This window comes from Bubalus kerabau, chromosome 2 (assembly GCF_029407905.1).
Source record: "Bubalus kerabau isolate K-KA32 ecotype Philippines breed swamp buffalo chromosome 2, PCC_UOA_SB_1v2, whole genome shotgun sequence".
Taxonomy (NCBI): Eukaryota; Metazoa; Chordata; class Mammalia; order Artiodactyla; family Bovidae; genus Bubalus; species Bubalus kerabau.
In genome coordinates this window covers 145,366,015-145,391,819 of record NC_073625.1, presented here as the reverse complement: position 1 = coordinate 145,391,819, position 25,805 = coordinate 145,366,015, and the positions used below count along the sequence as shown (strand labels likewise).

The 25,805-nt window shown below is 39.5% G+C and overlaps 1 protein-coding gene across 1 annotated transcript in view; it reads left to right on the top strand.

Annotated features, from left to right (window-relative positions):
- Positions 1-25,805, top strand: part of LOC129643919 (EGF-like and EMI domain-containing protein 1) — a 614,705-nt gene that overhangs the window by 71,091 nt on the left and 517,809 nt on the right. Inside the window, exons 2-4 of the mRNA XM_055569141.1 lie at positions 7,465-7,599; positions 11,219-11,328; positions 13,262-13,366. Coding sequence (XP_055425116.1) covers positions 7,465-7,599; positions 11,219-11,328; positions 13,262-13,366 — 350 coding nt within the window. The remainder of the gene's footprint in view (positions 1-7,464; positions 7,600-11,218; positions 11,329-13,261; positions 13,367-25,805) is intronic.

Sequence of the window (25,805 nt, the reverse complement as noted above, 5' to 3'; positions counted from 1 at the left end):
ATGTGTGCATGCTAAATCACTTCAGTTTATTCTGACTCTGTTGTGACCCCGTGGACTGTAGCCCTCCAGGCTCCTCTGTCCATGGGATTTCCCAGGCAAGAATACTGGAGTGGGTTGCCATTTCCTTCTCCAGGGGATCTTTCCAACCCAGGGATTGTACCTGCATCTTTTGCATCTTCTGCACTGCAGGTGGATTCTTTACCAGCTGAGCCACCAGGGAAGCAAAAGAACAAGAGTAATCTTAACCAAAACATTTTCTCCTGTAAATCTAAATTTTGGAAAATTCCTTTTTAAAAAGATGAGAAGCTCTTGTCACTTTTGCTCCCAAGAGTTCAACTGCAGAATCCAAAGGAACCAAGGATTTCTAACCATTCAATCCTTGTTGCAAAACTGTTGGGAGGAAAACCTTTTCCTTTATCATCCGAGCTTTGAACATTAATCTCCTAGAAGATTAGCAGGAGAAAAATTCATTACTCCTGTATGCAAGAATACGCTATAAAGAGTAGCTCCCTGAACAACTTGGGATACATACTAGTAAGGATTTACCTACTAACTTATTAAGGTGGTTTAGGGCTTCAAACGGAGAAGGAAATGGCAACCCACTCCAGTATTCTTGCCTGGAGAATCCCAGGGACAGAGGAGCCTGGTGGGCTGCTGTCTGTGGGGTCACACAGAGTCAGACTCGACTGAAGCGACTTAGCAGCCGCAGCAGGGCTTCAAAGAATGGAAGGTTCTGATGAAGTTTGTTTACACAGATTGGCTTTGAAATGTCCCACTGCCCAAGATCAGTTGACCTCCTGACTGGAGACTTCTCTGCAGTGGTGGTGAGGAGGTTGGGAGGGGTGCTTGGGGCAGGTGATTCAGGTGTATCTCAGCTTTAGTCAGATAGAAGTTCAGGAAACATTTCTTTCTGGACCTATAGTGCAGATATTTTTACTTTGATGTAATCTTTATGCCATTCTGACAGGCTGTTGGTCCTTTCACATGGAATCCCAGAAAAGTTCAGCATTAAGCATTTAGAGCGGAGGTAAACAGTGCACAGCGGGCAATGTGTGGGGATGGAAGCAGAGAGTTGTTTGAAAGACTGAATGTAAATTCAGTCTGGCGGACCTGGTGGAATTCCCAGGTTCCTTTCTCCAAACTGTAGAGCTGGATAAATACCATGCTTTACTCCCACTCAGGAGAGAAAGAGAGAGAAAGGGAGAGGTTGGATTCTCTCCAGTGAAGAAGACAAACCAGGGAAGGTTCAGTAGGGGTGCAGACTGATACTACCTAAAGATGGGGGTTCCCTTCTGCTCTCTGGTCCTGCAGCCATAGGCTGTCTGCTTCCATGGGCAGGAAATTGGGGCTACTTTTCTGAAAAATGGAATGGCCCTAAAAATCAGATTTCCATACAGGGACATCCATTAGGATCACCCCTAATCACCCAACAGCAAACTCACCAATTGTAAGCCCTTTCTATCACACAGAACTCCCAATCAGCTTCTAGTACTTCATGCTTAAAATGTAGTCAAGCACTGATAACTGCTATTTGAGAAAGAGAGTTGGACTATAAGGAAAGCTGAGCACCAAAGAATTGATGCTTTTGAACTGTGGTGTTGGAGAAGACTCTTGAGAGTCCCTTGGAATGCAAGGAGATCCAACTAGGCAATCTTAAAGGAAATCAGTCCTGAATATTCATTGGAAGGACTGATGCTGAACTGAAACTCTAGTACTTTGGCCACCTGATGCGAAGAATTGACTCATTGGAAAAGACCCTGATGCTGGGAAAGATTGAAGGCAGGAGGAGAAGGGGAAGACAGAGGATAAGATGGTTGTATGGCATCACCGATCCAGTGAATATGAGTTTGAGTAAGCTCTGGGAGTTGGTGATGGACAGGGAAGCCTGGAGTTCTGCAGTCCATGGGGTCGCAAAGAGTTGGACATGACTGAGCGACTGAACTGAACTGAAAACACAGGAGAGGCTAAAAAAATCCTGAACTGAAACAACTCAGAGAAAAACAAATATTTCATAGGGAGATATAAAAAAAGATTAATCTGTAATTCAGTTGTTTCTGTAGGGCAACTGACATCAGAGTTGTTTATAGTCATAAACTATTAGAAACAACTGTATATCTATCAATAGGATGTTGGCTGAATTAATTCTCCTATATTTTTCTAAGTTCATACTCTAGGAAAAAAAGGTTAAATTAATGCTACAAATTTCAAAAAGGAAAAATATTCATACCATGTTATTTGCTAAGTTGAAAAATATTTTTTACATAATTTAAAAAATAGTAGATTATGATTCCATTTATACAAAAATATGTTTGTGTGCACCCAGAAAGAATTGGATATGAATCTATCATTTTACTAGCAGTGGTTACAGCTGGTAGCATGTCTAGGGACAAACAACTTTCTGTATTTGTTCATTGTTCAGGCTTCTATACTGTTAGCATTTATGACTTTTGTCCTTAAGAAAGGCGCATAATTTAAAAAAATTGAAATATACTCAACACCTGCAGAATAACCAAGTGACTGATTTTTTAAAAAAAATTATTTGTTTATTTTGTTGCACTAGGAGGTCTTTGTTGCTGTAAGGACTTTCTCTAATTGCAGCTAGTGAGGCAATGGCACCCCACTCCAGTACTCTCGCCTGGAAAATCCCATGGATGGAGGAGCCTGGTAGGCTGCAGTCTATGGGGTCGCTAAGAGTCGGACACGACTGAGCGACTTCCCTTTCACTTTTCACTTTAATGGATCGGAGAAGGAAATGGCAACCCACTCCAGTGTTCTTGCCTGTAGAATCCCAGGGATGGGGGAGCATGGTGGGCTGCCGTCTATGGGGTCGCACAGAGTTGGACACGACTGAAGTGACTTAGCAGCAGCAGCAGCAGCAGAGGGCAGTTTATCATTGCTGTGCGAGGGCTTCTCATGGAGGTGGCTTCTTTTGTTGCAGACCGCAGACTCTATGCTCTTGGGCTTCAGTAGTTGCAGCACACAGGCTTAGAAGTTGTGACTTTTGGGTTTAGTTGCCCCATGGCATGTGAAATCTTCCCAGACCAGGGATCGAACCCATGTCCCCTGCACTGGCAGGAGGATTCTTATCCACTGCTCCACCAGGAAAGTCCCAAGTGACTGATTTTATTTAACCACTTCTTTAGGGGCATCAAGGATGATGTTGCTTTACCAAACATTCTCTACTATGAGTTAACCTAAAATAAAATTTCATCTCAACCAAAGGAAAGTTGCTTGCTAGCTGTGACATGTGAAACTATATATAATGTGAAGTTCTGAAGTCATATTGATGTTTCTTATGATGTTAAAGAGATTATTTGGTGACAACCTGAATTACATATAATTTTCTAGAAGCTTTAGACTAATACATTTTCCTTGTGATGCATAAAGTTTGTGCTCTGCCTTTTCTTATTCACTGGTGCTGCTAGGTTTGGGTCTTCTTAAGGTACAGAGTTTCCTTGGGGACTTCTTTGTAGGAATTAGGAAGACCTTAAGGAAGGTTTGGTAGATTACTGGGACTTGTGGGTCAATTGCTGGATTGGGCTGACTTGTTACTTGTAGTGCCCAAGAGCAGATATAACCTAAGTCATTATCAAGGAGGGGACCTGGGTGTCAGAGAGAATCACAGATCCATCTCCAGATCCTGTCTGTAGTAAAAAAAAAAGACCAAAAATCAAAATTCTAAAAACTCTCTGTGGCTTACAATGCCCTGAGAATAAAATCAGAATCCCTCAGCCTGAAAGGCCCTGTTTGCCCTTCGGAACATCTCATCAATTGAGTCAATTTGGCCTCCTTTCAGATCTCTGGAGGCCAAGCGTTTCCCCCGTTTAGAGCCTCAGTTCATTCTCCTCCTTTCTGCCTGAATGGCATCCCCGGGTTGTCCTGGTGTCTCTTCACCCTTTCAGGTCACAATCTCACCTCTTCAGTGAGGCCTTTCCTAATCAATGAATCTTAGTAAGAATTCCCTTCTCTTTTTCAGTCCCCTGATTGTTTCCATCTTAGCAGTCTACCTTTTGTATTTTTTAAGTGTTTTTATTTACTCTCCTTTCTACTTAGATGGTCAGGGCAAAGGGACTGTGGACTTTCTCTCATTCCTACCACCTGCAGCTGTAAGTGTCCGCACAGCACCCTTGTCCCTCTCCTTTATCGCTGCACACCTGCCACGCTTCCAACTGCCAGTATTTGCATTTCTGTATCTGAAGACTTTGGCTACTGGAAGCAGACTCTGCCTACCTGGGCTTCTGCCTGAAATGCTGGAGAAGATGTAGCTCTCAACTAAGCACTGATAGGAATTAGTGTATGAATACCCAGGCTCCTTCCGACTTTGGGGAGCTCATCAGCTAGTGTTGCCTGGCTTGATAATATATCTTTTTTCTTGGCTAACTCTCTTTCCTTGTCTCATTTCATCACTTCCTCACTGGTGTTTTCTTCACTTTCCAAAGAAACTACTTATACTCACATCCTTGGTGATAGTGGGTGCAAGTTGGGTGGTGGGAGGGTGGAGGCTGGGTGGAGCAATGTATCTGGCACATGTAGGTTGCAATATTTATTGAATGGATGAATGACTAGGGTGGGTGGCTGGATGAATGGAATAATAGATTTTAAAAATAGGTTATAAAATAGAGGTCAAGACTGTATGAGGTATAAAAAATCAAATTATGGACAGATAAAGTAAATGTTTGGTGAACTCATTCTAACAGGGCTAGTTAGTCTGCTTCCCCCAAACACGTTAAGTCCATGTGAAGGTAAAGATATAGGACAATCTAATATGACATTCAAAATTATTTCTTTCTTTTTTTTTTTTTCAATTGTGCAAATTATTTTATTTTATTTTTTTTAATTTTATTTTATTTTTAAACTTTACATAATTGTATTAGTTTTGCCAAATATCCAAATGAATCCGCCACAGGTATACATGTGTTCCCCATCCTGAACCCTCCTCCCTCCTCCCTCCCCATTCCATCCCTCTGGGTCGTCCCAGTGCACCAGCCCCAAGCATCCAGTATCGTGCATCGAACCTGGACTGGCAACTCGTTTCATACATGATATTTTACATGTTTCAATGCCATTCTCCCAAATCTTCCCACCCTCTCCCTCTCTCTCAGAGTCCATAATACTGTTCTATACATCAGTGTCTCTTTTGCTGTCTCGTACACAGGGTTATTGCTACCATCTTTCTAAATTCCATACATATGCGTTAGTATACTGTATTGGTGTTTTTCTTTCTGGCTTACTTCACTCTGTATAATATTTCTTTCTTTACTTATTTCTGATTGTTCTGGGTGTTCCTTGGTGTGCAGGCTTTGTTCTGTAGGTGCGGCAAGCGAGGGCTACACTCTAGTTGTGGTGGGTGGACTTCTCATTGGGTGACTTCTCTTGTTTTGGAGCATGTGCTCTAAGGCACTGGGGCTTCAGTAACTGCAGCACATGGGCTCAATAGTTGCAATTCCCAGGCCCTAGAGCATGGGCTCAATAGTTGTGGTGCATGGGCTTAGTTGCACCACAGTGTATGGGATCTTCCTGGACAAAGGATTGAATGCATGTCTCCTGCATTGGCAGAGAGATTCTTTACCATTGAGCCACCAAGGAAGCCCCAATATGGCATTTTTAAAAGCTAAGGTTTTCTTTAGGCCCACTGTCCAATTCTTGAGGATTTTATGGATGCCTCACTTATGTGTCATTTTTACATTTATTGTTTTATTACAGTATTTACCTAAAGCACTAAAAGGTGCTATACAAACTCATAAATAACATTCAACACAAATTTTGTTTCATTTAGGTAATGTTAACAGTCCCCAAAATCACCTTTCAAAAGTATATCTGGAAGTGAGAATTGGACTGTAAGTGAAACCAGAAGGTGAGATTTAGTCAGAGCCCCAGAATGAAGTGATCACAAAAATGGACTGCAGCTGTGGAGGGTGAGGTAACTGATTTTAGTACAGGCAGTATATTAGGTGTTGTTACCAGTGTTATCACTAGACAGGTTCACAGATCTGTTTAGAGACAGACTAGAGTCCTGAATCAGGAGCCATTTCTATTTTCAGCAGATTATGAGTATGGAGAGTTGGCTAGACTATGAGTTTCATGACTCATAAAAAAGAACACCAATGCCTGACCCTAGGGAGGTTCATGTATGGCATACAGGTGACTTTGAATGCAGGAGAAGTCTGAGTGTTTGGTCAGATGACTGTTGTAATTAGTATTGTTTTCAAAAGCCAAGCAATTGGTATGGACTAGTAAATCATTCCAGAGAAGGCAATGGCACCCCACTCAAGTACTGTTGCTTGGAAAATCCCATGGACGGAGGAGCCTGGTGGACTGCAGGCCATGGGATCTCGAAGAGTCGGACACGACTGAGTGACTTCATTTTCACTTTTCACTCTCATGCATTGGAGAAGGAAATGGCAACCCACTCCAGAAGAGCCTGGTAGGCTGCCATCTCTGGGGTCACACAGAGTTGGACACGACTGAAGCAACTTAGCAGCAGCAGCTTTTCATCACTAAGTGAAGCATTCATCACTAAGTGAAGCATTCCTCAAATTACAAAAGAATTTAATTCTGGCACTCTAGGTGATGAGTGTTATCTGTGTGCTGTGCTGAGTCACTTCAGTCATGTCTGACTCTTTATGACCCCATGGACTGTAGCCCACCAGGCTCCTCTGTCCAAGGGATTCTCTAGGCAGGAATACTGGAGTGGGTTGCCATGTTCTCCTCCAAGGGATCTTCCTGACTCAGGGATTGAACCCGCTTCTCTTATGTCTCCTGCATTGGCAGGCGGGTCCTTTACCACTAGTGCCACTTAGGAAGCCCTGAGTTTTATCTATCCCCAGACATTTAAAAATGAAAGATAATATGTCTAAAATCCTGTATGTTTGTATAAGCTTTCTATAAGGAAATGTTGATATAATTGTGCTGGTTGAAAAGTATTTGCGTTTAAAGAAGTATTGGGTTGCAAAAAGGGTCGCTCGGGTTTTTCCCTCACCATCTTACAGTAAAACCTGACTTTTTGGCCAACCCAATATTATGGGTGAAACTGAATTAACTAAGCATGTCGATGGAAAATAGCACTCAGGAATAATTTCCAGGAAAAAATTAACTCCTTTTGTTGAATCAGCCTGTCTTTTTTCCTCATGGATATTGAGAATCCTGGACGTGTGTTTCTTTATACATTTTGGCTACCAAAGAGCTTAGAACTTAATTTTCAGCTCAGTTTTCTCAAGTGCATGGGAACTTAGGACATTCACATTTGTCTTCTAAATTTCTCCTTGTTTTTTAAAATCTATTCTGATTTTTCTTTTCCTTGGGTCTGTTTTTTTTTTTTCCTACTTTGCCTGTATTTTTCTTTCTCACTTTATGTAAGTCACCACAAGCTTTTTGTGGAAAATGAAGGAACAAATGATTCATGAATAAAACATAAAGATGTAATCTATTTTTATTGCATTACTATTCTTTTTTTTTTTTTTCAAGGCCAAATGTTTGCGAAGAAGAGCAGCTGACTGTGGTGGGACTTCGACGGCCGCGTGTCCAAGCGTTCACGCACATCATCAAGCTCCGGAAGCAGGGCTGCACCAGCCCGCGGTGCTGTGTGGGTTACGAAAGAAGGTAAAGGTGTTCCACTGTCTTGACTTTGTTTCTAAAAATCAAAGCCAAAGCCTAAACTGCATCTGAAGATTTCATCCAATACATTTTAGAAAATAATCATATAAGTAAACAAGAATAAGATATGCCTATGAGGAACTTTAAAGTTATATATTTTCCTTCAGAAACAGAATATATTATTACTTTAGTTCAAGCCTCATTTCTATGTGAGGTATTTGGGTTAGATGCCATTAATTTTACTTTTTAACGGGATAGACACTGAAAGCCGTGGATCAGAAGGTGGAGAGAAACAAGAAATATTGTATTAGTTTGCTAAATTTGGTGTAACTTGGATCTGAGGCATCTATGATTCTGAACTACCATCTGACCTGCCCCTGGTTCTCTTGTAACACTTTGAAACCTAAAACTTCTTTAACTTCATTATGGTCTTTGAATTAGGATTAACTCAGCTGCCTGGGAAAGGACAGAAAAAGCCAGTGTGTGTTTTTCCTATGCGTGAAGACTTCATGGGGACTTTGTAAAATAGATTTATAAAATATCTAAGCATTTCTTAAATAGTTGCTAAGGTGCTCAAGTTTTACGTAAATGAATCAATTTTGTCTGAATTCAGGAAACAAAGTGAAAAATGTAACTTTAATGAATTTATTATTACTAATATCACTAGTATTACTTAAATAAAATTGATGGCATGTGTAAATAAGGGCATTTGCCACTGTATAGAAATGGCAGAACACTGGTAATTAATATAAGACTAGGTTTAATAAGACTAAATCATTTATAAGATCTTCCCTGGTGGCTCAGACGGTAAAGCGTCTGCCTACAATGCGGGAGACCTGGGTTCGATCCCTGGGATGGGAAGATCCCCTGGAGAAGGAAATGGCAAACCACTCCAGAACTCTTGCCTGGAAAACCCCACGGACAGAGGAGCCTGGTAGGCTACAGTCCATGAGGTCTCAAAGAGTCGGATACGACTGAGCAACTTCACTTTCACTTTCAAATCATTTATAATTGTAGATATTTACATATACAGAACTTCCCAGGTGACTCAGATGGTAAAACGTCTGCCTACAATATGGGAGACCCGGGTTCAATCCCTGCGTCAGGAAGATCCCCTGGAGAAGGAAATGGCAACCCACTCTAGTACTCTTGCCTGGAAAATCCCATGGATGGAGGAGTCTCATAGGCTACAGTCCATGGGGTCGCAGAGAGTCGGACATGACTGAACGACTTCACTTTCACTTTCCCATATACATTGTGTGTGTGAATAGTGGGGTTTGTTTTTGTTTTTTTTTTGGTCTATACTCAGGACCTTTAAATTAATTTAAATCAGAAAAAACTTTTGGCTTTTACTAGCTGTGTGACACTGAAAAAGTTTCTACTTTTTCTATTCCTTAGTCTGTAAAGTTAGAAAAATAATATACTATACATGGATATTACAAGGATTAACTAAAAATGTATTTAACACATGTGATATGATGCTTGGTACACAGTAGATATTCAAGTCCTGATTTTGAAAATGACTTTTCAATTAGATATTTGGCATCCCTTCCATGAAGTTTATCTTCCCTGGGGGCTCAGATGGTAAAGAATCTGCCTGCAATGCAGGAGACCCGGGTTTGATCCCTGGGTTGGGGAAGATCCGCTGAAGAAGGGAATGGCTAACAGTGCCAGTGTTCTTGCCTGTAGTATTCCATGGACAGAGGAGCCTGGCAGGCTCCAGTTCATCAGGTCAAAAGGAGTCAGACAGGGCTGAGTGACTAAAACTTTCACTTTTTTCTCACTTCCATGAGATTTAACTCTTGTTGACATTAGTCCAAACCAAAGAAAGTCCACTACCACATAGACATTCAGATTTGGGAAAGCAAACATGAATAAATAAAACATGTTTTATGTTTATTTTCAAGAGCTTAATAGTTTTATGCTTTCCTTTATTCAGCAAGTATTTATGAACCTGAGTTTGGAGTTGTGGCATGCCAAACTAATATCCCTTTTGTTTGTATGTAAGTAAACAAACGTATACTTATATCCCTATTAGAGAGATGCACCTCCAAAAATGTCAGGGGACACTTCAAGATGGTGAATAATCAAGTGTCATAAAAAGAAAAAAGAAAGAAAGAAAGTAAAGTAAAGCATCTGCCTGCAATGAAGGAGACCCAGGTTCGATCCCTGGGTTGGGAAGATCCCCTGAAGAAGGGAGTGGCAACCCACTCCAGTATTCTTGCCTGGAAAATCCCATGGTCAGAGGAGCCTGATAGGTTACAGTCTGTGGGGTCGCAACCGGACACAACTAAGCGACTTCACTTTCTTTCTTTCTATTCTTTCTTCAAGATGGTGAATGGTCAAGTGTTATGAAAATGACATTAAATCCTATTTTCAAGAGAGGAGAAAGAACACTGTACATTGACATGATGCAAAAAGAGAAATTGGAGGAAGTGAAACTTGAAATTGGCTCTGAATATGAAGGGGATTGGGCTTCCCTAGTGGCTCAGTGGCAAAGAATCCACCTAAAATGCAGGAGACACGGGTTCAATCCCTGGATTGGGATGATCCCCTGAAGGAGGGCGTGGCAACTCACTCTAGTATTCCTCCCAGGAAAATCCCATGGACAGAGAAGCCTGGCGGGGTACAGCCTATGGGATTGCAGAGTCAGACATGAGTGAAGCAAATGAGCACACAGGCACGTGAAGGTGATTTGGGCTGGGGATATGAGGAGAGGTAAGTGAGAGGAAGACAATATAGTACTTTGGGGATAAAGAATAAATAAGACATCAATTTGATAGGAAGGAAGTTATCTGGGTTAGTGATATTATGGTTCAGTTCAGTTCAGTTCAGTTGCTCAGTCATGACCGACTCATTGCAACCCCATGGACTGCAGCACGCCAGGCCTCCCTGTCCATCACCAATTATGGTATTATGGTCTATTAAGAGGTCAGCAGAAATAGTGTGGTGTTTTGTTCATTATTTTATTCATTGTTCAATCGTTTGTTCCTTATTGCCCTCCCCCCCAGGAGACTGTGTAAACCTTTTCTTTTTATTTTAGTAATTGTCCGCCTTCCCCATGAAGGTTCAATATCACAGATATGCATGTTTCTGTTCCTGTTCTCTGCTCATGTGTAGGACCACAGACCATTGTATTACTAAGATTTTTCTCACCCCTCCTACCCAAGAACCAATTGTCCCCCGCTTGTGGGTGATGTCACCACTGATGAGAATGCACACTATCATGGGACCCATGATGAGGGGCCTTCACTGTCAAATTGAAAGCGTGTGACTTATTATCCTTCTAGATTTCATTATTCTCTTCATAATTGTGGGTTCCATTTTTGATAGCTTCAGTGACCCTTAGGGTAGTTTATACTACAGGACTTGCAGTCCCTATTATTTTTCAGTAACCTGTATCTACACTGAATCTTGGTTATGTATTTAGTGAGGTGTGTGTGTGTGCATGTGTACAATGCATACAAATTTTATATGTATATATATATAATGTGTGTGTGTGTATAAATGTCAGGGTTTGGGTTGCAGGGAGGATTTGATAGTGGGTTTAAGATGACAGCTCTGGCCTTAAGACAAAGCATTACCTTAAGAGGAAAATAGGATCAATCTCATTCTTATTCCTTAGGACCCGATACTACACCATCTACAGACAGGCATACAGCCTGGAGCAGCAGACCATCTACAAGTGCTGCCCTGGTTGGAGCCGGTGGGACAATGAACCTGGCTGCCTATGCTGTAAGTTATAATTCTTCCTGTCTAACTCTCTGTCACTAGAAGTAATGGTCTCACTCTGTTTTGGGCTTCAATCATATCATGCCTGTCAAGCTTTAGGCATCTTTAGACTCACCACGGATTCAGAGCATCTCTTTGGACTGAAGATGCACACATGGCAGAAATGTGCAGAAAGCCTTTCTGTTAAGCGTTGCTAATGATAGGTCAGAACTCAGGACCCACAGAACTGCTGCTTTATATTCTGTTTCTTTTTTTTTTTAATTTTATTTTATTTTTAAATTTTACATAATTGTATTAGTTTTGCCAAATATCAAAATGAATCCGCCACAGGTATACATGTGTTCCCCATCCTGAACCCTCCTCCCTCCTCCCTCCCCATTCCATCCCTCTGGGTCGTCCCAGTGCACCAGCCCCAAGCATCCAGTATCGTGCATCGAACCCGGACTGGCAACTCGTTTCATACATGATATTTTACATGATTCAATGCCATTCTCCCAAATCTTCCCACCCTCTCCCTCTCCCACAGAGTCCATAAGACTGTTCTATACATCAGTGTCTCTTTTGCTGTCTCGTACACAGGGTTATTGTTACCATCTTTCTAAATTCCATATATATGCGTTAGTTAGTATACTGTATTGGTGTTTTATATTCTGTTTCTTTATGTAAAAGGCAGTTTATTTAAAGCCAGACAGGTTACACCTAGTAAGCTTCCGTCTCCCTTTGCTGTTTGCCCCTTTCTCATATCATCAAATTTGTAATCCATGGCTGATTCAAAAGTCCGGAGGGAAATCTAAATGGGATTTCTTGACTTGTGCTTGTCATGATTAATTGCAGAACTAGGGAGGCAGTTTACTTTTTAAGATGAGGTATGCAGTCCTTTCACAAACCTCTGGTGAGGGTATTCCAGGACCTTTGGTGTCTATCTGACAGCCCTTGAGCAGCGGAACTAGCAGCATTATATAGTTCATTCACACCAGAGGAACGAATCCGTTTAGCGACTCCGTTACCTATGTGTTTATAGTTATTGCCAAGTCACTTAAAATGCTTCAGTGTGTTGCAATCAGTGCAGACCACAGCACAACCATTCATCTCTCCTGTTATCCTGCACCTTCGGGAGTTTGTGGGCATCCTGCTCCCTTCCCCACCATGCTTTCTGTTCTTGAATGATTTTGGTGAAGTTGCCTCAGGCTTCCCATATTAAGCAGGCTTGGGGTTGAGGAGTACACTGGGGGTCACTGCATTTGCATGCGGTGCTAGGCCACTGAAGATGAGTGGCTTAAGCTCAGTAAATATATCTGCCCACATGTCATCTCACCTATATTATAGACTCCTGGAAATTAATGACTGTGAGATGAATTCTTTATCTTGTGTGGCACCTAGCACAGTCCTCCTCTGGTAAGTATTTGTATTTCTTGCTTGTGTTTTAGATTTGCTTGGGTTGCATAGCCATCTTCATGGAGTTCCTTTAGACTAGTGCTACTCTTTTTTTTTTCCTTTAGTTTTTATTGGAGTGGAGTTGATTTACAATGCTGTGTTCATTTCAGGTGTACAGCAAAGTGAATCAGTTATACATATACATATATCCACTCTTTAAAAAATTTGTTTCCCATAAAGACCATTGCTACTCAAACTTGAATCTGAATACAAATCAGCTAGTACTTTGTTAAGGTATGGATTCTGATTCAGTAGGTCTAGGGTGGGGCATTTCTACCAGCTTCAAAGTGATACAGATGTTACCACATATAGAGTTCTACAAGGCTTTAGAAGGCAGTGGCCTTAATTGGTAATGAAAAAACTCTTTTCGGTGGAGAGGCTAGAGGAGCTGGTAGAAATTTCTAGATGGTGTCTATATTAGCAACTTGATGCGTACACTGAGGATTTTCTTTCCTTCCCTATACTCTGTTCTCTCCAGCCTTCTTGTCTATCTTTCTTTTAGCTGTCTCTGCAGTGGAGACTTGTGTCCATGGGAAGAGATGCTCAGAGGGTGAAGTCCAGCGGTGCCAGTGTTCGGAGGGTTTTCAAGGGCCCCACTGTCAATATGGTGAGTTGCCAACAAGACCATTTTATTATGATTTGGAGCTGTCTGCCTTGCTTTTAGGGGCCAGCCAATTTTGTCGATCCAAACTAATGGCAGGGTTATCCCTCTGGGGATTGGTGAGCATTTGAAATCAGCCACTAAGCAAAAACCTACAACCTACAGTGTACTCAGCATTTAAAATTATGCTCTGCAGTTTAGTTTTAATTATTCACTATAAGAGTTCAAAGGGTAGCAGTAAGTACAAAATAGTCTATTTTGTAAAGGAAATGGCAGCTTAATAAGAAAACCTCTTCCTGACTTCAGATGTTAAATCTTTAACGGAGCCATGGTTTGAAAATGCTGGTACAGTATTCTGTGAGATTTATGTGATTTGTGAATGAATAAAGTGAGGATTAAGACAAATTCAGCATGATGTGATATTTACTCCTTTTCTATCCTTTGTGTTTTGTAAAAAAAAGCACAAAAAGCCTGACACTTGCATGATTCTCAATGTTTCAAAACTTGGTAACCTAGTTTTCAAGGTTGGAGCTTAACAACTGTCAATTTTGGACATGTGTGTTTAAGATGTTTCTTGGGCAGGAAATTCTCAAAATGGCCAATGATGTGTCTTTTACTGCATCTGCTATGAGAGTGGGTGCTTTCAGAGGGATTTGTTTTGACTTGATCATCTGATTCTAGTCTCTGGAGGATGTGAATCCATCTGCATTTATCTTTTCAAGGCAGGGAAAACAAAACCAAACCTATCACATAGAAGTTAAAGAAATAGGTATAAAAAGTGAACAAAAATATTGTCTTCATTATCTTCTGCTGATACATTTGCCTTCTCTTATCCATTGCTTGAATCTTTGTCAGTGAAGTTGGAAGGTTGCTGAGAGCTCATCACTCGTATTCATTTGTCTTCTCTGCCCTTGGCATAAGGTTCAGGCTCACATTTTTTCCTGGGCACCTCAAAGCTATTCTTCTTGTAAATTAATCTTGATATTCTTCCCTAGGTTGTTTCCTTTTTTAAAAATTGTGAATTAAAATAAAGCTGATTTTCTATCCCAATTTATTCTTTGACTATGGAACACTGATTTCAAAACAGAGGTCTGAGCTCTAGAGAGTGTCTTCAGTTGTTTCTATTAATTTTAAGATGGTAACCAGAGCTATACATTGTTCCATGAGACCAAATTATTTGCCCCTAAACACATTGCTTGAACTATCTGTGCCACACTGGTTTTCTCATCTTGATCATTATCTGTGATGGGCAATTACGCATGTCATTGATTCATTAAAATTTTTAAAAATCATTTATTACTTTATTAATTCATTTGTTTTGGTAGAGTAGATTTTGCAAAACATCAAGTCCCTGAGGAGAAAGGTAATCAAAGAGACATATGGTAATGATAATAGCCTCAAAATTATACCTGGATTAATTTATTCTATATTTTTCTACATTAGTACTTGAATATTTTGATTATTCCAATTTCTTAACAACATTTATTTACCAAAGTAATTAAAATGCTTTTTGAAATTCAAGTAGCTAGATGTTGTATTATTTAGTTTGGAGTTGGTGAAAATACTGGATGATTTTAAACACATTCAGAATAAGTATATATTTTCACAAGTTTGTTTTTATACAGAAAGTTTCAGAAGTCATGAGGAAAGGTGGACCACACAAAATAGCATTTAGATTCTGCATTGCTCTTTTAAGTACTGTTGTCCAAGTGTGTTTACCTATGGATTTTGACAGTGTTTCATCTCTCACTGTAGAACTGTTGAATGTAAAAAGAAAAATTGATGAACCCCAAGGGATATATATCCTGAAGTAGAAGTTCAGGAATCTCCTACATGATTTCACATTTCATCCATCAAAATGAGATATCATAAAGTATAGAATTTTAGGAGTTTGATGGAGGAATTTTGAAGACTTTCTAGGAAATCAAATATTTGTTGAGACAAGTGGAGAATACAGTTAAGAATACAGTTAATATATTAGATGAGTCTTGAGAGTAGATTAAAAATGAAAATTAGAAAAGATTGTTTTAAAAAGAATAGAATTGATAAGATATATATATATTCTCTCAATCAGGTGGATTTTAGTTTGGAAGTACTGCTTGAAGCCAATCTCTTATCCAGTGGCTGGATTTGAGTTATGAATTATGAGTATATAAACCTTGGTCTGATAGGCATTACTCTCTCTCTCTCTAGATATATTATATATATCAAAATGAAAATTAATTTGATGTTTTTCAAATTATATAAACAGTGATTCAAATGATAAAAATAATTTAAATTTAAAATGTTTTAATTATTAAAAATTAGCAGTTTATACAATATAAGAAAGCAAAAATCTATAGTCCTATTGCCCTCAGAAAATCATGTGGTTATCCTTTTATGTATATTTAATCATATTCATATAACATATGGAATTTTACATAGATGAGATCATCTCTCATATAATTGTTTTATCATAAATACCCCCCTTTTTTTTCTTAATTACTTTTTCTTCTTTGCTCTTCTCATCCAGTATTCTCTCTCCTCCCTAGTAACAATCTTCTTAATACTCTTTTCTATATTTCCCTGCACATATGGAAATATATACAAACAGCTGCATAACATTCCATGGTATTGATATGCCTTAAAATTTCAACCACCCATGTATTGATGAGCATTCATTTTGTTTCCAGCTTTTTGACACAACATCAGTGCTGCAATAGTATGATGCTTTTAATTCTGTGAAACAGATTCCCAGTAGTGGAATTGTTGGGTTCAATGAATATGTGTTTTTTTTAATTATAATGTACTTAAGGATCGAAATATTCATTTAAATTATTTGTGAAATGTTTTGTGGGCCATGGCAATGACTTTATAAGCTTATTTGATTGAGATGGATTAAAACCTAGATGAGCGCTAATTATTTACTTATTTTTTGACATGGTAACATAATGGAGAATCACTTGCATCTTCATCTAAAATGAGATGTCTGATAAAATATCTAGGATCAGAGTTATTGTAAACATGGATTGCTCTCAGTATAGGATAAAGTTGACTTTATTTGATATGTATGGGAAAAATAAGTCAATAAAATGAGCCAGATGGGCCTTTTAAAAATGGAGAAAAGAATCTAGTCCAGAGAGAGAAGGGACATGCTAATAACTGAGAGAAATGCTTGAAGTTGATAATGATTCTAAAATTGCTGATCTACTTAACTCATTTGAAAAATCTGCCTCTAATAAGGAAAAATGAAGAAAATGAATTTGGACAATTAGGAAGTAATGAAGAGCTTTCTAAAATAGCTATTGATTAAAGGAATCAAAGGGAATACTTTGAAGATTTGAACACATGCAAATCAAGCTAGATAGCTAGTGGTTAAATTTTCTCTTTTTTAATTCTATGGATCCAGGCAAAACAACTTGGAGCTTCATTAACTGATTAATATCACACACAGAGTCACTCCTTTTATTCCTCATCACTTATTCCATCTTCCTTTTCCCTGGTCAGAGGTCAAGTTAAATTATAATGCGCCTAATAGTGAGATGCTAAGGCTCAGAGATCTTCTTATTTCTTTCATTTATATATTCGTTCATTCATTCTTCTAGCCAGTCTTTCAGTTAGTCAGTAGATATTAATATCTCACGCCTAGTCTGTGTGCTAAGTGCTGCAGATTCCAAAACAAATGTGGTATCTTGTGTGGTAGGAAATAGAGACCAGGAAATCAGTGATTCTCATATAGCTCACAAATGCTATGTCAGAGGATAGTTCTGTCCTAAAGAAAACACGAGAGGGTTGCTACAGGTGATGCTCGGAAATTCAAGAAACTCTGCCTAAAGGCCTGCCTGCTCAGGGACTGGTTTTAGGGAAGGCAAAGTCCTTGAAGAATCAGTAACCACCTCTGTATGAGGTTCTAGAAAAGCTAGTTTGACTGGACAAAGAAAAGCTAAGGAACTGCTGCCCTGGACATAAGAAAAGCTGTTTTTGCCATGTCCCATGTGCATCTCTTCTTGAAGCCAAGAGAACTACTTGTATTATTATTATTATCATCCCTTGAGCTTGCTCTGTTTTTAATATATCTAGGAAATATTCTATCTCCTATGCCAAATTTCATATTATTGTTCTGTTCCTCTTTAAGAATAAGTTGTACTTTGTGTTTTCAAATCTTTTCATAAAACTTCCTTTAGTCCTTTAGTCCCCAGACCTCTCATTTTCTTCAAGTGTGATGTTTAGGCACTTTAAAAATAGAATGTTGCTAGAATGCTGTCTGTTGACATGGAAAACCTCAGAAGTTCTGGGCTAGAGGTTGGGTCTTACCAATGACCATTTGTAATATCTTGGAGAAGACATTTTATAGCCCTACAGCTCATTGTCATCATTTGTAAAATAATGAGCTCTAATTTTCCTGTGCACCTTCCGTGTACCAAGCACAGTTCTAAACTATTTGTATGGATCAAATTATTAATCCTTACAACAAGTCTATGAGGCAAACACTCGTATTTGTCCATATTTGTACCCAACTGAAGCATATGAAGTGAATCAGCCGTATGCGTATGTATATCCCTTCCTTCTTGGGCCTCCCTCCCACCCACCCCCCACATTCCCACCCCTCTAGGTCATCACAGAGCACCAGGCTGAGCTTCCTGTGGTTTATAGCAGGTTTCCAGGGGCTATCTGTTTTACAGATGGTAGTGTATATATATTGATCATAATCTCCCAATTTGTCCTGCCCTTTCCTTCCCGCGCTGTGTCCACATGTCTGCTCCTTACGTCTGCATCTCTGTTCCTGTCTTGGAAATAGGTTCATCTGTATTATTTTTCTAGATTCCACATATATGTGTTAATATATGGTAATTAATGCATTGCTTCTTTTTATTGATTGTATATTGCCTGAAAATCTGTAGGGGAAATGCACTAAGTGAAAGGGGAAAGGTGCCTGTGGTTGCTTCGCTTCCCATTCTGTAGGAAATCTGAGCAAACTTTGAGTGTTCGGTCACAGGTATGATTTTCAGCCAACCAGTGGATTCCAATCAAGGAGCCCAGTAAGCTCTTTGCAGGATATCTCTCTTCTATGCAGATAGGAGATCAGAACAAAGAATCTCCTTAAAGTGGCTTGTCCCCAAGAGCATTTTTAATTTGAGAAGTGGTGCAGGTTGAATTGTGTCACCCTAAATGTGTATGTTGAAATTCTCATCCCCAGTAACTTATAATGTGACCTTATAGAAAAATGATTGTTGTAAATATAATTAGTTAAGATGTGATTGTATGAAAGTAAGGTGGACCCCTAATCCAATATATACTGATTAAAAGGGGAAATTTGGACATGGAGGTATGCACACAGAGAGAATGCCATGGGAAGATGAGGGCAGAAATCAGGGGGAGGCATTAATAATCCAAAGAATGCCAAGGATTGCTAGCCAACCACAACAGGCTAGAAGAGAGTCATGGAAAGGATTTCTCCACCCGGCACTCAAATGGAAGCAACCCTGCTGACACTTTGATCTCAGGCTTCCAGCCTGTAGAACTGAGAGACAATACATTGCTGTTGTTTAAACTGCTCAGTTTGTTACAGCAGCCCTGGTGATCTAATCTAGAAAGTTTAGAAAACATTTTCTATCTCCACAGCTTCATTTCAGCGGTAGGCCTACTGAAACAATGAAAATGGGGAAAAAGTGGCAGGGGGTTTATAAAGAGCAAATCATGCTAAGAAAACTTGATGGCTTATTTTAATTGAATTATAAAATTAGTGGGGGAAGAAGATTTAATTGGGAAAAAATGCAAAATCATTAATTGAACATGTCTATTAATCTGCAGTCCTAAATGAGCATTACTAGGAGATAGTCTGAGAAGAAACACAGGTTATATTATGGAGATAAATTGATAGGCATTCTTAACATGAGCTGACAGTGTAAAATTCAGTGTTATTTTGTTCACCGCATAAAGATGCACTGAGTTAGAGCCTTAAGCCCTCGGCAGGGTTCTAGCAAGTCCATGTCAAGGCGATTGCATTCTGCTTTACATAACTTGACAGAAGGATATGGCAGTATTGACAAGGATTGAGACAAGTACAGGAAAGGGACAGCTAGACCGTTTATGAGGAAAGCAAAGCAATAACTGTTTGACATCTCCCTGTGAGCATAATAAAGGGACATCTTATTAGGAATCCACACAGAAGGTTTACTACCCTGACATTGATTTAAAAATAGAAGCTTTGACAGTGATTTTTACTAAAATAGCCTTCCAGGTATGCTTTGCATGGCCAGTGTTAGCAACCAGAAGGTAGATGCACTTAAAAATAAAGACTGCATGAGAATTACCTAATATTGCAAGAATGGCAGCCTTAGAAGAGGATGATCTAGCACTATCCACAGTTATTTGATTCTACAGGATATCCTTAGTGATGGGCTAGAGAAGTTTGAAGATGGATAGTAATGACTATAAGAGCTAACTCAGAAATCATGCTTTCTACATGGTAGGTGCTGTCCTCAATGCTTTATGCATGTCAGCTCATTAATTACTCACAACAATTTTCTAAGGTAAGTCCCATTTTGTAATAACACACTGAAAGTAAGGAGAAATTAACTTACTTGAGGTCATACATGTAATAAATGATAGAGCTAGGGTGTGAACTCAAGCAGTCTGGCTCCTGAGTTTGTCCTTTGAGTCACTATGTGAAGTTGTTTCTTTAAAATATAATAGATTTCTTGTTTATGAGAAATAATGTTTATATCATTTCCCTGAAAGGGACATAAAGGATTTATACTTTATTTTTAGTGTTTAAACCTGTTCAGTATGCTGAGAAAACAATATTCCTGCAAAAAGTTTGAGCTAAATGACTTTTTTTCACTTAAAGTTTTGCTTGTTATACATGTATTGAGGGATTTTTAGAACCTGTGTAAGAAATACATAGCTTTGCTATTGAAAAGGCTGCATTCTCATTACAGAGATAGGAAAACAAATCATTATAATGTGATAAATGGTATTCCCAGAAATACACTAAAAGAAATCCAGGGACTAAGTCATAGTGGGGAGCAGGACTTGGGGGTTATGGCAAGTAAGATGTGTATTAACTCCATGTCACTCATTATTGCCAAGTGAATAATATGGGTTTCAACTCCTTGGATATGTAATGCCATTGAAGATTTTAAGATGGAGATTTTATTTGTAGAATTGTGTTTCAAAGATATAGTCATAATATGATGGAAAGAGGCTGAAAATCCAAAGGAAAAGAAATGTTATGTCATCAAATGGCCAAATCTTGCATGCAGTTATTTGTCATTCTTTTTTGTTGCTTGCTGGAGCTTCCCTCATAGCTCTGTTGGTAAAGAATCCACCTGCAGGGCAGGAGACCCCGGTTTGATTCCTGTTTCTGAAAGATCCCCTGGAGAAGGGATAGGCTACCTACTCTAGTGTTCTTGGGCTTCCCTTGTGGCTCAGCTGGTAAAGAATCTGCCTGCAATGCAGGAGACCTGGATTCGATCCCTGGGTTGGGAAGATCCCCTGGAGAAGGGAAAGGCTACTCACTCCCATATTCTGGGAGAATTCCATGGACTATACAGTCCATGGGGTTGCAAAGAGTTGGACACAACTGAGCGACTTTCACTTTAACTCACTTTTGTTGCTTGCTGCCAAAAGGTTTTGTTGCTGTTATTGTTTTTAAAATACCAGACTTCTCTTATTTTATCAGGTACAGAACTTAAAATGCCCCTTTTAGGGTTTTGATTATATAAAGTCCCATTTTTCTCTTAAGAAATTTGATAAGCATACTTTGAAAGAGGAAGTCCTGGATTAAAAAATCCATGATGGAAATCAATGCCGTTCAGTATTTTTCGAAATAATATAACTGGAATTTTTGCTTGCCATTTGAATTTTAAGTATATGTTGCATTCGTGTGTGAAGGGTAAAATTTTACTCAGAGTTATTTATATCTGGGCAAAGTGGACTGGGCATACACCAAAATAGCATCAGCACCAGTAATGGCCATTGGGCCGGGTCAGTTGGTCTGGACAGTGCAGCTTCATTTCTTAGTCTTTTGAAACCACAAGTTCCTTAATCTACTGTAAAATGGATGGAATGGAATGGAACTTTCCACACTTCTGTATGAGAATTTAGGCTGGTCAGTGTTAGAAACTACCAGTATGATAGTCAATCATGAAAATACCCTAGAATGAGTAGGGTGTTTTATGTTGAGAAAATTAAAAGTGAAATTTCTTTACAAGATTCTCTGCTCTCAGGCTAGTCCAGTAACACTGCACTGGAGAGAAGGAGTAAGAGACAGAAGGAGGCATCTGGTGGGTCTGTTACCTCGATGATGTTCACCAGACAGGATGGTCCTGGGGACCCAGCTAACCTGGTTGTGGGCATTTTCGAGACTTATTTAGAGGTACATTTCCTGAAAGAGGCAAAGTAGAAGACTGGAGGAAATACAGTCAAAAGTCAAATTCTAAGTAAGATAAAAGGTAAAGAGTAGTGATAATCAAGAGAATTGAGAGACTAGATGACACTGAAGCAACAAATTTAGCTTCACAGATATGGCTCTTTTCTCAACCTGGAGCATCTTGTGCAGGGTGCCCTATTCTTTCTTGGTTGAACTAGTATAAAGCTGGATGTGCAGGATGTAATGCCTTGTATTTTTCAAGGGCTTCCCAGTTGGCGCAGTGGTAAAGAATCTGCCTGCCAATGTAGGAGACACAGGAGACTTGAGTTCGATTCCTGGGTGGGAAAGATCCCCTGGAGTAGGAAATGGCAACCTACTCTAGTATTCTTGCCTGAAAAATTCTGTGGACAGAGGAGCCTGGTGGGCTACAGTCTATGGGGTCACAAAGAATCAGACATGACTGAGTGACGAAGCACACATGCACACGTATTTTTTAAACCTGAATAATATGAACTATTATATTTCTTAAAATGTATTCTCTGGACCACTATTTCCACTGGATTTTAAGAAGTGTTGTAGGAAATGAAGTTTTTGTGTTTAATAAGTTCAGGAAATTCTAGGTCAAATAACCTTATATTGTATTCATTCTTGTAGGATTTTCTAGAGCCTGTGTGTGTGTGTGTGTGTGTGTGTGTGTGTGTGTACTCCATTGTGTTCGACTCTTTGTGACCCCATAGACTGTAGCCCACCACGCTTTTCTGTCCATGGGATTTTTCGGGCAAGAATACCAGAGTGGGTTGCTATTTCCTCTTTCAGGGGATCTTCCCGACCCAGGGATGGCACCCACATCTCCTGTCTCCTGCATTGGCAAGTGAATTCTTCACCACTCCATCACCTGTGCTGTGCTGCGCTTAGTCACTCAGTCATGTCTGACTCTGCAACCCCATGGACTGTAGCCCCCCCACCCCAGTCTCTGTCTGTGGAGTTTTTCAGGCAAGAATACTGGAGTGGGTTGCCATGCCCTCCTCCAGGACTGGGAAGCCCTTAATGTGTTAATTAGTGTATCGTAACTCCCTCAGAGGAGTATCTAGATTCCTGCGTTTTCCAAATGCATATAACCGTATAGCCCTTTTATGGAGGTATCTTGAAGTATTGGTTTTTGAAAATATTCTTCAAGTATTATTATTTTGTGGGACTCAATTGCTTTGAAGGAGATATTACATATATATATATATAATATAAAACATATGTATATAACATGTAATATGTATATATTTCATGTTCATAACCATTCAGTTTTATTAATTAACATATATTAAGTTCACAAATAGTCTAAATAAGCCCTTTCATAATATACTGTATGACCCTAGATCAAAGTACAGATTACAAGAATTTAGAAGCATTCTTGATTTTCTGATATAATGATCTGCCAATTGCAGTTTCTATGGCTTACAAAATAGAGTCTAATTATTTAGTAAATACGGATGTACACTACTTTTATAACCTTTCAGGAAAAGTTTGTGTATGTTTTCCTTGAATATCTTTGAAGATATCTTTATTTCATCCATGTCACCTAATATTAATTTCTATTGCTTTTGTGAATATACATCAGGATTTTAATGAACTGACATCTTTTTATCCTGAAAAAGCAACTGGAACAACTATTTAAAATTTAGAGTCAGCCTATGTCTTATTTTAATAAAAGAATTTATATATACGTATATATAAATTTATATATACGTATATATAGATGGACTTCCCCCCTGACTTTGCAGTAAAGAATCTGCCTGCAATACAGGAGACACAGGAAATGCAGGATCGATTCCTGGGTCAGGAAGATCCCCTGGAGGAGGGTATGGCAACCCACTCCAGTATGCTTGCCTAGAAAATTCCATGGACCAAGGAGCATGGCCAGCTACAGTCCATGAGGTCGCAAAGAGTGGGACATGATGGTAGCTACTGAGCATGGATGCACTCACACATTATCAAAAATTGGAAATAAAAAGTTAAAAGCTATGTTTTCCAATCTACTCAACTGATAATAGCATATTTATATAATAGTTAAGAAAATGTACATTTAACAGAAGCTTTCCCATATGTTATCTCATTTAAGCCTTAAACTACTCTTTGAGAGAGTTTTTATTATTCCCAAATTAGAATTGAAGTGACAGGAACTCAGGAAGCTTTGTTGAGGTGCCTAATCACGGGCTGTTAGTAGCTGAGCCAGGTTTTACCCAAATTTTTAACTCCAGTGTTTATGGTATTCTCTGATCTATATAGTTGCCTAAGGATAAGCAAGTAAGCAAGACTTCCCATGGGTCTTTTTTTGGTTTGTTTTCTGAACCATACTATGAGCTCTGCTGGACTAACAAATAGAGGAGGCAAAGTGGGGTTGGGAATTCTTTCTCATCTTTTTCCATCAGGCCCTCATGGAGTTTTCATGATTTATATATTAATATTTCTCTTTTCTTCCCTTCATCTGTCAGAATTTAGTTTCGTTGTTTCTCCTAAAAACAACTTCAGACTCCTGTCTAACATGCAGTCAGCCCTCCATATCTGTGGGTTTTGCATCCACAAGTACAGAGGGCCAATTGGACCAAGCCGTTTTATAAGTAACTTAAGTACTCATGGATTTTGGTAACTTTTGTGGAGTCCTGGAACCAATGCCCAGTAGAGATATGACTAGAGTAGCTTAACATAAGTGGTAGCAGAATTCCGGAAGTCAGAAGGTAAGGTGATCTTGTTAGTTAGGGGAGCTTTGAAGAATACCTCTATATGTATTGTGTAGGCTACTGTTCATGCTCTTTTCATCCTGAGGTGCAGAACTAGCGTACCTTCCTAGGCCAGTACTAGATCTTGGTGGCAATCTACTCCTTCAATATTGCCATCAAGTGAAAGAACTCCTGCAATGTTTGTTCTAAGCCATAATACCAAGGTCTGGGTTTTTGACAAGCATGATACAGCCTTTTTAGGCTTCCCTTGTGGCTCAGTTGGTAAAGAATCCACCTGCAATGTGGAAGATCTGGGTTCAATCCCTGGGTTGTTAAGATCCCCTGGAGAAGGGAAAGGCTACCCACTCTAGTGTTCTAGACTGGAGAATTCTATGGACTGTATAGGGGTCACAACTTCTTTGGGGTCACAAAAAGCTGGACATGACTGAGCAACTTTCAGTTTTACTATGCAGCCTTTTGGAGATTCCTCAGTGGCTAAGTGGTAAAGAATCCACCTATAATGCAGGAGACACAGAAGATGTGGGTTTGATCCCTGGATCAGAAGATCCCCTGGAGGAAGGCATGGCAACCCACTCCTGTATTCTTGCCTGGAGAATCCCATGAACTGAGGAGCTTGGTGGGCTACAGTCAATAGGGTCAAAAGAGTCAGACACACCGAACTGACTGAGCATGCACGCACATACAGCCCTTTACACCTATCACCCTCACCCTCTAGTCCCTTGCCTCTATAAATCTTGTACTATAAACTAACTACCTTACAAAGTTAAAACTGTACAAAAATCTTCATGACCCAAATAATCACACATGGTGTGATCACTCACCTAGAGCCAAACATCCTGGAATGTGAAGTCAAGTGACCTTAGGAAGCATCACTACAAACAAAGCTACTGGAGGTGATGGAATTCCAGCTGAGCTATTTCAAATCCTAAAAGATGATGCTGTGAAAGTGCTGCATTCAATATGCCAGCAAATTTGGAAAACTCAGCAGTGGCCACAGGACTGGAAAAGGGCCATTCCATCACTAAGAAAGGCAATGCCAAAAAATGCTCAAACTACTGCACAATTGCACTCGTCTCACATGCTAGTGAAGTAATGCTCAAAATTCTCCAAGCCAGGCTTCAACAATACATGAACCGTGAACTTCCAGATGTTCAAGTGGGTTTTAGAAAAGGCAGAGGAACCAGAGATCAAATTGCCAGCATCTGCTGTATCATGGAAAAAGCAAGAGAGTTCAAGAAAAACATCTACTTCTGTTTTATTGACTATGCCAAAGCCTTTGACTGTGTGGATCACAACAAACTGTGGAAAATTCTTCAACAGATGGGAATACCAGACCACCTGACCTGCCTCTTGAGAAATC